This window comes from Adiantum capillus-veneris, chromosome 19 (assembly GCF_014529385.1).
Source record: "Adiantum capillus-veneris isolate H3 chromosome 19, ASM1452938v2, whole genome shotgun sequence".
NCBI lineage: Eukaryota > Viridiplantae > Streptophyta > Polypodiopsida > Polypodiales > Pteridaceae > Adiantum > Adiantum capillus-veneris.
In genome coordinates this window covers 48064643-48076759 of record NC_140949.1, presented here as the reverse complement: position 1 = coordinate 48076759, position 12117 = coordinate 48064643, and the positions used below count along the sequence as shown (strand labels likewise).

The following is a 12117-nucleotide window of genomic DNA, read 5'->3' as shown; positions in this document are numbered from 1 at the left end:
ACGTGGTACGATTAGCCTCTATGGAAAGACAGGTGCCAAGAAGCTTTATAATATGGACACAAGGAAACGATTGGAGGAGCTTTATGAAGATGAAGATGAGTCTAGTGATGAAGACTATTCCACAGTGTCTGACGAGGATAGTGATAGTACTACCAGCAGTGATGAGGATGTTGATGTTGCATTTCTTTTGATAGACAAAGGAATCCAGGAGTCTGGTGTAGTCGCATTTGCAGATGAGGTTGAAGATGAAAGTGAAAGGCCTTATGAAGTGATTGAAGGGCTGATGCAAACTAAGGTTGAGTTGTCAAAGAAGCAGGAATTGATGACACAAATGATCAGTGGAGACCTCTGAGCAATGGAGAAGGAGATATATTTGCACATGCTAGCTAGTTTTCCTGATTTGTTCATTACTTCATATGAAGAGATCGGAGGGTTTAAGGGCGAAGAGATGCATATAGAGCTGAAAGAAGGTGCTAAGCCAATGCGGCATAGGCTAAGAAGAATGGGTCAAGAGCAAATGGAAGCCTTGCGAAAAGAGGTGGACAAGTTATTGAAGGCAGGGTTCATAGTCCCTGTGGAGACCACAGAATGGGTGAGTCCAATAGTAGTCAGTCCAAAGAAGGATGGGAAGTGGAGGATTTGTGTAGATTTTAAACCCTTAAATGCAGCCACTAAGAAAAACCCATATCCTCTTTCATTCAGTGATCAGATCTTGGATTCGGTGGCAGGTTATGAGAGGTACAGTGTATGTGATGGTTTTTCAGGCTATTTTCAATTGAAGATTGCTTTGAAAGACCGCACAAAGACAACTTTTATTACGCCATGGAGCTGCTATTGCTACACGGTATTGCCATTTGGGTTGTCAAATGGACCATCTTTCTATCAAGAGAGGGCAAATTGGGTATTGGAACCATTCATTGGTAGTTGTGTTAAAGCTTTTATGGACGACTTCTGTTTCTACAGCAGTAGGGCTGAACACCATGAGAAGTTGCAGATGGTATTAGCTCGATATGATGAATGTGAAGGACAACTAAATCCAAAGAAATGTCATTTAGCACAGCCAAGGGTGAGATTAAGCCAAGGGTGAGATTATTGGGCCACATGGTGTCAGAAAATGGCATTGAGGCTGATCCTGATAAGGTTAAGTCTATAATTCTTCTTCCATCACCTACGAGTACAAAGCAATTGGCAACCTTTATACACAAAGTGAAGTACATGGCGTTGTTTATTCCCTTGTCTTCACAGCTCCTTTATCCATTACAGCAAGTGGCAAAGCATGATCCATTGCAATGGGACGACAAGTGTGAAGAAGTGTTTCAAGAGGTCAAAGAGGTGTTAGGGGGGTTGTCAGCCATGCAGGCTCCTGATTGGGGGAAAGTTTTTTATGTAAATCCATCAGTAGGGGATGATGCCATTGGAGCCATGCTATTGCAAAAGGAGAAGGGCAGCCATTATATGAGGCCGGTGTATTGTGCAAGCCGAGTGAAGTTGGTAGCAGAGAGAAAATTCTCGGAAGTAGAGCTAGTGATGGCCAGTGTAATATTTGCTTGTCGACGATTTCGTCATTACTTGCTACCACGACCTTTTGTTTTCTTGACGAGTTATGCCTTTTTGCCACAGTTAATTAATGGCACTAACATGTCAAATGTGGTCAAGAAGTGGGTAATTGAGCTACAAGAGTTTGAGTTCTCTTTTCTAGTGGAAGACAGTACAAGAGCTACCCTAGCTGATTTGCTGACTTATAAGGAGAATCCCCTCCTTGTTAAGGAAGAGGTGGTGAGAAAGGTAGTTGAAGAAGTGCCACAGATCAGCAATGCACATGTTTTGTTCTTTGATGGCTCATACAGAAAGAGCCATGATGCAGCTTCAGGGGGTATAGCACTCTACGATCCAGAGGGGAAGCTAGTGTGCAAGAGAGGGTTCAAATTGGATGCTCATAGTAACAATGAGGCTGAATATGCTACTTTGGAAGCTAGATTACACATTTGTTTGAAGCATGGGGTTCAAAGGTTGAGCATAAAAGGTGATGCCTTGTTAGTTGTGAAGCAAGTGTTGGGTGTGTAGAAGAGCAAGAACACCTCATTGAAGGAAATGTGTTTCAGAATTAAAGGCCTGTTAAAAAAGTTCGAAGCATGAAGCATCAGACATATTGAACGTGCTCTAAATGGAGAGGCACACGAAGCAGCTCAAAGCATGATTGGAGAGCTATTTGTGTTGAGGACCACTTTACCTCTTTATCATGGCAGGGAAAGTTTGGCTCAAGAAGAGAAGTTTTTGCTAACAGGAATCATTCCAAAGGAGATTCAGAAGTCTAAGAAGTATGGTTTTTTGCGTAGAGCATACATGTACAAATTGATTGGTGATGTCTTATACGTGAAAGGGGCTGATCTCGTGCTGAGACATGTACCTTGGCGGAAGGAGCTTTACAGAGTGTTGGAAGAGAATTATGAAGGCGCATGTGGCGGCCATTTTGCTCTAAAGATCACTTTGCATAAGATCTCCTCTGGCCTAGTTTGCACAAGGATGTTCACCATTGGTGTAGGTCTTGCAATAGGTGTCAAGCATTTGGGAAGAGAGTGTTGAAGCTAGAGCTACGAAAAACCATTATGGCGTTTGATGTGTTTGAAAAGTGGGGGATTGATGCAATCGGCCCGTTACCTATCACAAGCAGGGGCAAAAGCTATATTTTGACTGCAGTGGACTATCTCTCTAGATGGGCAGAGGCTATAGCAGTAAAACAGATCACTGCAAAGGATGTGGCAAAATTTGTGTATGATGAAATATGTTGCAAGTTTGGGGTGCCATTGGAGCTACTTTTGGATAAGGGGCCAGGATTTAGAGCTAAACTGCTAGACTTTTTATGCGCGAAGATGAAGATTAGGCACCAGCATACCACTCCTTATTATCCGCAATGTAATGGCTTAAATGAAAGATTCAATGGTGAGTTGGTGCAAATTCTTTCGAAAGTGAAGAGCACCAAGGAAAGAATTGGGATTTGGAATTGCCCAGTGCATTATGGGCTTACCGTACTTCGGTGAAGACAGATACAGGGTTTACTCTATTTCATTTGGTGTATGGAAAGGAAGCACTATTGCCTGTGGAGGTAGAGTTGCCTGCGGTCAAGATGTTAGAGAAGTTGCTTGGGCCGCCTAGTGATGCATTCAAAGAGAGGCTCTTGCAGTTACAAGAGGTTCAGTTGGATAGGATAAGTGCATTGGAGCGCTCCTACATCCAGTCTCCATGACCCATTACTGTTCCAAGCAGCAATGTTGAGTTTGGTCCCATAGGCTTCGTACCGTCATGTGGTATGCCTCTTTTGTCTATTCCCCTCTTATGTCACTTCTAGCGCCTACAACAGTTTCAGTCCTTATGTTCCGTTTGTTGTTTTTATGCAGGTATTTTTTCTTTGTTTCTCATGGTTTCTGTTTGTTTAGCTTGCTTTCTTGTATGCAGCTTATTTTGTTTCTATGTGATGCTTGTGCGTGTGGATCTACACGTGCTTGGAGTGATTGCGTTCTATATGAGTGCTTGTGGTTGAGGATTGTGTGCATGTATGTTTCCCTTTACTGCTTGTTCTTTTTTGGTTTTTTCTCCTGTTTGATGGGTGATTTAAGTTTGGTTTGGTTTGGAATCTGCCCCGCCTTCAGATTTGCACCATATACTGCTGCTGCTTGCAAGTTGAAGAATGTCATAGCCGTGTTGATCATTACCAAGGATGGCTAGAGGCTATCTCTCTCCTGGATTTTCGGTGCCGAGTCTTCTTGCAATGGTGATGTCTCTTCTGCTGAGATGCACCGTTGTATATGGCCTTGGAGATCTCGAGTTGGCTATCGGAGATTCTTTGATGGAGTTTTCAGCCTCTTCTTAATGTCATGGTGGTGTGTTTCTAATTCATCTCTCTGCTACTTTCTTCCCTCACTCCGCTACTCTTAGCTTTTGTTGTATTGCCCATCTTTATAACTTTGCACCACTGGTAGTTTTTCCCCTATGATTTGTAACCATTGAATATCTTGGGGGGTTTTCCACTATCAGATCCGTTATCATTGTATGTCTATAGGCTGATGTAATGCCTTTGGGTCTATAAATTTGACTACATAATACAAAAGGGTACCAAGCCCCACATCTTTTGGATGGAGAGAGAGAGAGAGAGAGAGAGAGAGAGAAATGAAATGAAATGACTACATAATACAAAAGGGTACCAAGCCCCACATCTTTTGGATAGAGAGAGAGAGAGAGAGAGAGAGAGAGAGAGAGAGAGAGTTGCTAAAGTTTCCCCTTATGGCAGAGATATGAAAAACATGTCCTTGGCATGCAGAATGAAACGCTCCACCTAGCTTCCTCCGCTCATGTGAAAACTGAGGGCAATTCTGTTCTAATGTTTCTAAGATTTGACATGGAACTGCACTGATCAGTATATAATATAATAGAAGATGCTGTAAAGACAATCGAAGGTATCTCGTGAGTAACCCTCATTTGTTGCATATGTACATTCCCTTTGTATAGTGTCATCCATCTAGTGACACTACTGCTGAAATTTTGGGTTAGTTCAAAATCCTAACCCTTCCTGCCATTGTAGTGTTGGCTGTTACACATCATCCAGGTGAAGGATGGTGCTCCATTGCCATTACAAATATCTTGTTTGTAAGCTTTGATGGCTCTGGGTGAGCCTCTTGACACACAAGAAGTTTGTGCATCTTTATAAAGCTGTACGCTAATTGCATGAGCTATCGGCTGTCATCTATAATGTATTTTATCTCCGTTATCTTTAAGCGACTCAAACCATGTATGTAGCAGATGAGCATTTTACAGTGTTAAATCTGCTTTTTCTGTTTGAGTTCGCATTATTTTCTGTACACAGTGCGTGCGTACATGCGTGTGTGTGTGTGTGCGCGCGCGCGCATGCACGAGAGAGAGAGAGAGAGAGAGAGAGAGAGAGAGAGAGAGCTGGGCTCTCGAGAAACCCTGCGTGAACGCAAACCCCTACACGTGTGTCGTTTCCTCTACCCATCTGCGTAGCCCTACAAACCTGCTTGCCTCACAATCGCTCATTTGCAGCGTCCACTCCACAGCCTGTCATCCAGAAACCATAGCCTGCACAGCCCATTGCTCTTCCCCATCCCTGCCTTCCCACCCATACCCGCCACTGCTCTGCTACTCACCAGCATCTCTCATTCGTGCTGGCTTGCTGCCTTACCGTTTTCTTTCCCCTCTCTCACACACGCGCTCACACACAGTTTCAAAATTCACACACACAGATAGGTTGGGAGGCAGTCATAGTATCTTGTGTTGTACAGGGAGGAACTCTTCTTGTGGTGGTATATACATTGGGAGTCACTCGACATTTGTGAGGTTCAAGACTGTGGTAAGCGGCTCTCTCGGCAGGGAATCTCACTGGGTCACTAGTACCAACACAGCGGGATTGCACTTGGTGTCACACTATTGCTAATTAGAGGTGAGCTTGACAGAATGGAGGGGGGGGGGGGGGGGGGGGAAGGAGAGAGAGAAATGAAATGAATTGTTACATTAACGTCTTCAAAAGGCCAAAGTGACCTATGAGACCAGAAAGTTACAATGTGGTGGATCTGATACAAAGTCAGAGTAACAAAAAATGACAAAATAAACTACTATGGAATCCTAAACTACTAGGTGTGAGCTAAGCAGCTAGGTGGGATAGCTAAATCACAAAAGATCCAACATCGGTCGCTAGCGGGTCTCATCAATCTCCTCCATTGTCAATAGCTTGACCGGGCGTCGTGCATGTCGGGCCAAAGTGATCCGAATCCTCTAATGCAGCCTCCGTCGATGCTGTGTAGTCCTCCGCAGTTGTGGGCGTCTGGATCTCCCTAGCTCGGTCGCTCGGTCGATCAGTGAGCCTCTGGTGTGAGGCGACGGGCTGTAGTAGCTCCTCCAGGTGCTCAGTGTCTGCTCTAAAGAAGTCTGTGATCCGTCTATGCGACTGGCTAGCCTCTCCCCTCATCAGGCTCTCTCTGTGTCTACGCAGCTCGAGCAAAAACAAACCCAATCATCTCTGATCCTTGTACCGCATGACTCTGGAGAGTGGTCTGAAGCCCTCTTTGAACAAGTAGTGGAAGTGGCCACATTTCTTGTAGTAGACAGGGCAGTGGCATGTGTAGTGCAACTCTGTCTCAGGCTCCATGTCACACAGGAGGCATGTCCTGGCCTCTGCCGGTACTCCAGTGTATCTCCCAGTCTCGATCCGCAGCTGGTGTGAAGATGTGCGTATTTGGCCAATAGCACATCGTATCCCATGAGACAAGTGGGTGTCCATGTATCTGGGCCTCGTCACAAAACCGTCCTCCGTAAGCTGGAGAAGTGCTCTCTGTAGAAAGCCATCTTCGTGCCCAACCCCTGTGTTGGCTGTATCCATGTCCTCCTAGCTGAGACAGGTCCTGGTGGATGAGCCTGGTGATCTCGGACTATGTAAGAATCAGAGAGGGTGCATCCAGTGAGTACTGGAAGGGGGGCAATCTGTCTATGTTGAACCCATGCGCCTGAAACCATGATGTCATCTCCCCATACCAGCATGCTGTATCTCCCTGCTTGGCTAACTGTCGAGAGGACTCAAGTGCAAGGCGGGCATATCTATCTCTGGAAAGTTCCCACATGCGGTGTATGAAGGAAACAGATCTGGTGAGCGCCTCCACCACTAGTGGGGGGGCAGCTAGCTCTGCCCGAATAATGGCACGTGGTACTGAAGCCTTGGCTCTAATGAGCCGCGAGATCATAGAGACTAGTGGCTTCTCCATGTCCCCCATCCATCAGTGCGACCTGTCCTCCCGTGATGGTCCAATGAAGGTCCCCAAATCTCAGCTCCATAGAGCAATGCAGAAGCCACCAAAGTGTCAAAGAGCCAGAGCTTCGTCCGAGGCTCGTGAAACTGAACATGTGAACACATCCTCTTCAATCTACCCAATGCAACGTGGACTCTGGTCAGTCTAGTCTGTGCTGCTCTCTTCAATGAAAATGCTGGTCCACTGAAAACCCCTCCAAGGTAAGTGTAAGCATCTGTATACTCCACTGTCTCCTGGCCGTATGTGAATGCAGGCACTGATCTCCTGATCCACTGTGGGGTGGTATTAAATACCATGACCTTGGTTTTACCAAGGTTGATAGACAAACCACTTTCATGGGCGAACCTATGCAAAGCATCCAAGTGACGTTGCATCCCCTCCGAAGAGTCGGAGATCAACACAATATCATCAACATACAACAATAGTGGAATCCATGTCCCTGCCAGCTCACCATCTCTCTCAATGTAGTCAAAAACCTCATCCACATACATACCAAATAGAGTAGGAGAGAGCGGGCAACCTTGCTTCACCCCGATAGTGGAGTGAGCCGCTGTAGATAGGCCCTCTGAGGTGCGTACATGCCCCACTACTGACCTGTATAATGCCATGACCGCCCAAATGAGCTCTGTGGGTACTCCCATCTCCTGTAATCTGCGCATCAATCTAGCTCTGGGTACTGTGTCAAATGCTTTGAGGGGATTGAGTGTCATGTGTCTCAGAGGAAGTACCATCAGAGGAACTTTTCCTTGGGGAGTTTTTGCTCTTTTTCAGACATCATGAGATACACTGGATGGAGAGAAACAATCTACAATGAGAGAGACAGAGACTAGACAGTAAATGCCAAAAACACAATGTTGAGGAGCCGAAATCTGAGTATACCTCTATGAGAGAGAGCCACCAAGTTGAAGGCTAAGTTATGAACTCGGGAGCGCACCCAATGCGCGATTTAAATAAGGGTGAATGTGGCTTTTAATTGTAGGAAACAATTATTAGTTCGGGGCAGGTTCTAGAAGATGCCACACCCTTCACTGCACAGGAGAAAAACAGTGAGACAAATGCAGGCTAGGGAAATCGCTTTTCCAGTCCTCATCAAAATCCAATGCTGACTTTCAAAAATGGAAGGCAGGGACCATCTGCTGGTTGTAGCCAAAAATGCCACAATCTTTACAGCACAAAAGAAAACATTGATACAAACATCCCTGATGAGGAATCCAATGCTTACTTTTGGAAATGCAGGCAGGACAATATGCAAGTTGTACCAGAAAACGCCACGATCTTCATTGCATGGCAGAAAAACGCCAATGCAAACACGTGCTAGGGGGGTCACTTTCGCAATTTTGATGTGGAATCCAACGCTGGTATGGAAAAACGTGCAAGGTAAGGACCATATGCTAGTTGTAGTAGAAAACGCCACAATCTTCACTGCAAAAAAACACTATTGCAAACACATGCTAGGGGGATCACTTTTGCAGTCTTGATGAGGAATCTAATTCTAACTTTTACAATGCAAGGCAGGGACCATATGCTAGTTATACCCACAGTCTTCACTACAGGGTAGAAAAACAGTGATACGAACACCCGCGAGGGGGTTGCATTTGCAGTCTTGATGAAAACTTCAATGCTGACCGTCAAAAGGGACCATATCCTAGTTGTACCAGGAAACCCCCCCGGTCTTCATTGCTACGGCGGATGCACACCCCTGCCAGGGAGGTCACTTTGCAATCTTGATGAGGAATCCAATGCCGACTTTTAGAAACGCAAGACAAGGACCATATGCTAGTTGTACCAACAAACGCCATGTTTTCACTGCTTTTATAGCTCTTGAGGAATCCAATGTGGACTTTAAAACACAAGGCAAGGACCATATGCTAGTTGCACTAGAAACCGTGGGAGTCTTCATTGCACGGCTGATGCACACACCTGCTCTGCTTCTGCATTCATGATGAGCAATCCAATGCAGTTGGTATTGAACCATCTTTGAAGTTTGTTTCATTATTTAAACAGCCTCTACCAGAGGGCTGCCCTAGAAGGCATTCTAACAGCTTTATCTTGTATAAGTTCTCTCACAGGAATTTTGATTTGATAACGCCATTTGCACATTCATACTAATATCAGAGCATCAATGGCGTGTGCTTTTTTTACTCTCAAGTCGCATTTCTGTAGATAGCCACCATAGTAGACATCCAAGTTGATCCTGGAGGCCAAAATGAATGCAGTACAATGGTAGACTTCACTCTGATATTTGAGCAGATATTGTCTTCATGCGTACATGCCAATGACCATCAACACAAGACAGCACATTCTAGAGCATGCATCAACACAAAATCCAGTTTCACAATCAAATTCTATCCGTCTCTTTTCTTTCCCTCTTTTCTCCGACACACCAATGGGCCCACAAGGGGAGGTACTTATCCCTTCCAAATATTAGCCATATTATATGGTCGGGCAAAGGCCGCGTACCATCGGGCAAGAGCCACTGTAGGCATCACCATGGCCACCTAATTGATGCACCACGTGCTGGGAACAACGGAGAGAACTCGTAGCAACCAATTGGGAACCTCCTCCTCGGGTGGGTTACCCGAGGAGGAGGATGCACTCGAGTGTCCAAGAGCAAGAGCCTTAGCAACGTGAACATCAGGTGAGCACAAGGTGTCCCTCTAGAGTGTGACCCAATAGGGGAGTTGAACCCACAACCCGTAGGTTGAGAGGCCAAAGCCTTACCATGAGACCAACTCATTGGGGACCTATCCAACCATCTCTCCCTCATCGGATCTATCAATATTGCAACATAGTGATCTTCTTAGTCATCACATCCAAATTGCATTGTTGCAATCCATAGTGCACACTACAAAGCACAAAATTGTAGAGTTTTAATTTTACCTTTTACAAAAATGGGCTAGGGGTGCATCCAAAATCTAGTACATCTAATAAAAGGCCCTACATAATTATGTGAAGGACCATGGAGTTGATGGTAGAGCAAGATATTAGAAGGTATAAGTGTGGAATGCCTTGGGTGTAGTCTTCTCTTTCTATGACAAAAGTCATTCAAGAAAGAGGGTCCTCTCCAACTTCAAGAAAGATCTCGACAATTTTAAGAAAGCTATAAAAAATGATTAGGGCTTATAGCACTTCACATACTACAAGGTATAGTTGTTAATTTTCTCTCACCAAAAAGGTTCCCAATAAGAACATGTGGAATCACTTCACCAAATGATTGTGATTCGCCTCTCGTGTTTCCTTGTGAATAGTCTGCCTGAATTAAGAACTTGAGGTGAACATAAACAAAGACTATAGCACATATGAAATTTAAAGATACTACCTTGAAAAATAAACGAGTTTTATCTCACTAATTGATTGTTTTTTTGCAACCTCCACTTCTCGCTTGAGACTCATAATTCTCCCTTTGTCTTTGTCTACTTCCAAGCCCTATCTTCGTTTTCTTGATTGTATTCAGTAATGATTGCAGGTTCTCTATCTTCTCCTTGCTTTCTTGAAGCTGATAGTTAAGAGAATCTTTGAACTATTGCAGCAAACAGTCCCTCTCTATTGCCAAGGTTTATGTATACCCTGATAGACCTTTTATGCCATCTCCTACAAACTAAATCATTGAGAAGAAGATTTGAAGAATAGTGGGGTGCTTTTGGTGATGGAGTCCATGGGATACAACCTACCATATATCCATAAGTGAATGTGTCAAAGAGTGTGTGTGCGCATGGTGCAGTGCAGGTGAGGGAAGAGGAAGAAGCACTATGTGGGTGGAGCAAGCCTCTCAATAAGAAGAGTAGCCCGTTATTCTTTTTGTTATACAAGAATAAGGTAGAGTATGTACATACAATGGATAGCCAAACAATGGACATCCGACCCCGGGCAAAAGCACAATGTCTTTACCCCAACAACCTCCCATTTAAAGGGGAATGTGTCGATAAGTGAGTGCTACTAGCTAAACTACTAGTATGTACAAGAAAACAGATGAGAGACTCTCTCAACCTACGTCCACTGGTTCGTGTATCTGATCTACATGCAATCGTATAGACTCTAGTGAAAGACGAGCATGTGTATCCATACTAGAGCCTGCGTAATGCCTTTACCCCAACATACTCCCACTTAAAGGCGATGCGTTGATGATTGGATCCTACTAGCTAAACTACTAGTATGTACAAAAAAACACGTGAGAGACTCTCTCAGCCTACGCCCATTGGTTCACTTAGTTGATCTACATGCAACTATATCAGCTCTAGTGATAGGCGAGCATGCATATCCAGGCTAGAGCTCTAGTGATAGGCAAGCATGCATATCCAGGCTAGAGCGTGCATGGTCTGTATAGCTCCACAATGCATCATGCTAGTGTCAATCACGGTACAATTGCCAATTCCCACTCATTTAGTGTATGCGGAGGTCCCTCCACATACACTAAATTTGCATAAGGAGGACACATCTATTGTTGGGCTTTTTTTAATGTTTTTTTTCTCCAAGTGTCCAACAAAGGCGAGCAAGGAGTCATTCCTAGGATTCTTAGGCCCTCCGGACGCATTAGCGGGATCAAAATCACCATATTTGAGTTATATTATCACCATTTTCTTGTGCTTGCTAAAGTGTGTTGCCCTTGTGCAAAAATAGAGCAAGCGAAGGCTTACCCTAGCTTACTAAAATGTCATAGGGACGACACCCTCTAGCAAGCACAACACAAATTGTTAGTTTCTATTTACTCATTTAATTTTAGTACCTTGCTTGAGGAATTTGAAGGGTACTCTAATTTCATGCATGATGGACTCGCTTTTTACAACACGTATGTGTCTTTATTGGTGTTGATCTTGTGCAAAATCAAGCTGATGGTTTTCTCTCCAAGTACTTTATTCTCATGTACCAATTCAACCCTTTTCTAAACAATATTTACCCAGATGGTGTCCACCTTCTTCTACAGTTGAATATGAAAGACAAGTATTCTTCTAAACTATATGCTTTTTTTCACTTAAATATATGGTTAATGATGTAGGGAGTGAAAGGCATTAATAGCAAGGACCAAGCAACTACTAAGAAGGTTCCTGAAAAAGACGTTAAAAAGGAGGAGCTATATGATGAATCAAAAGCAAACGAAGAAAAAATCTCAAAGCAAGAAGAAAAGTCTGTAGCTAAAAAACTATCACCTACCAAAGGAATTGATACCAAGATCCCACTTGAGCTTCTTTCAAAGAAGAGAATATTTTCTCAAAGAGTGATATGCTTTAGGGATATTAGGAGAGCATAGAAGGCACTCATTATGACAATTCTTATGCTTTTTTAAGCAACTGAAAATAGACGAGGTGGA

General features: G+C 44.1%; 1 protein-coding gene across 12 annotated transcripts in view; it reads left to right on the top strand.

Moving 5' to 3' along the window:
* Positions 1-12117, top strand: part of LOC147433966 (microtubule-associated protein 70-1-like) — an 89381-nt gene extending 77264 nt beyond the window's left edge. For 6 of the 12 annotated variants that reach the window (XM_086490583.1, XM_086490585.1, XM_086490587.1 and 3 more), the window contains one exon: positions 3648-4135. In XM_086490583.1, the coding sequence (XP_086346709.1) occupies positions 3648-3723 (76 nt within the window). In that variant the 3' untranslated portion in view covers positions 3724-4135. Of the gene's footprint in view, positions 1-3647; positions 4136-4285; positions 4726-11805 lie in introns of those variants that run through there. The other 6 variants (XM_086490594.1, XM_086490586.1, XM_086490591.1 and 3 more) reach the window with 3 other exon arrangements.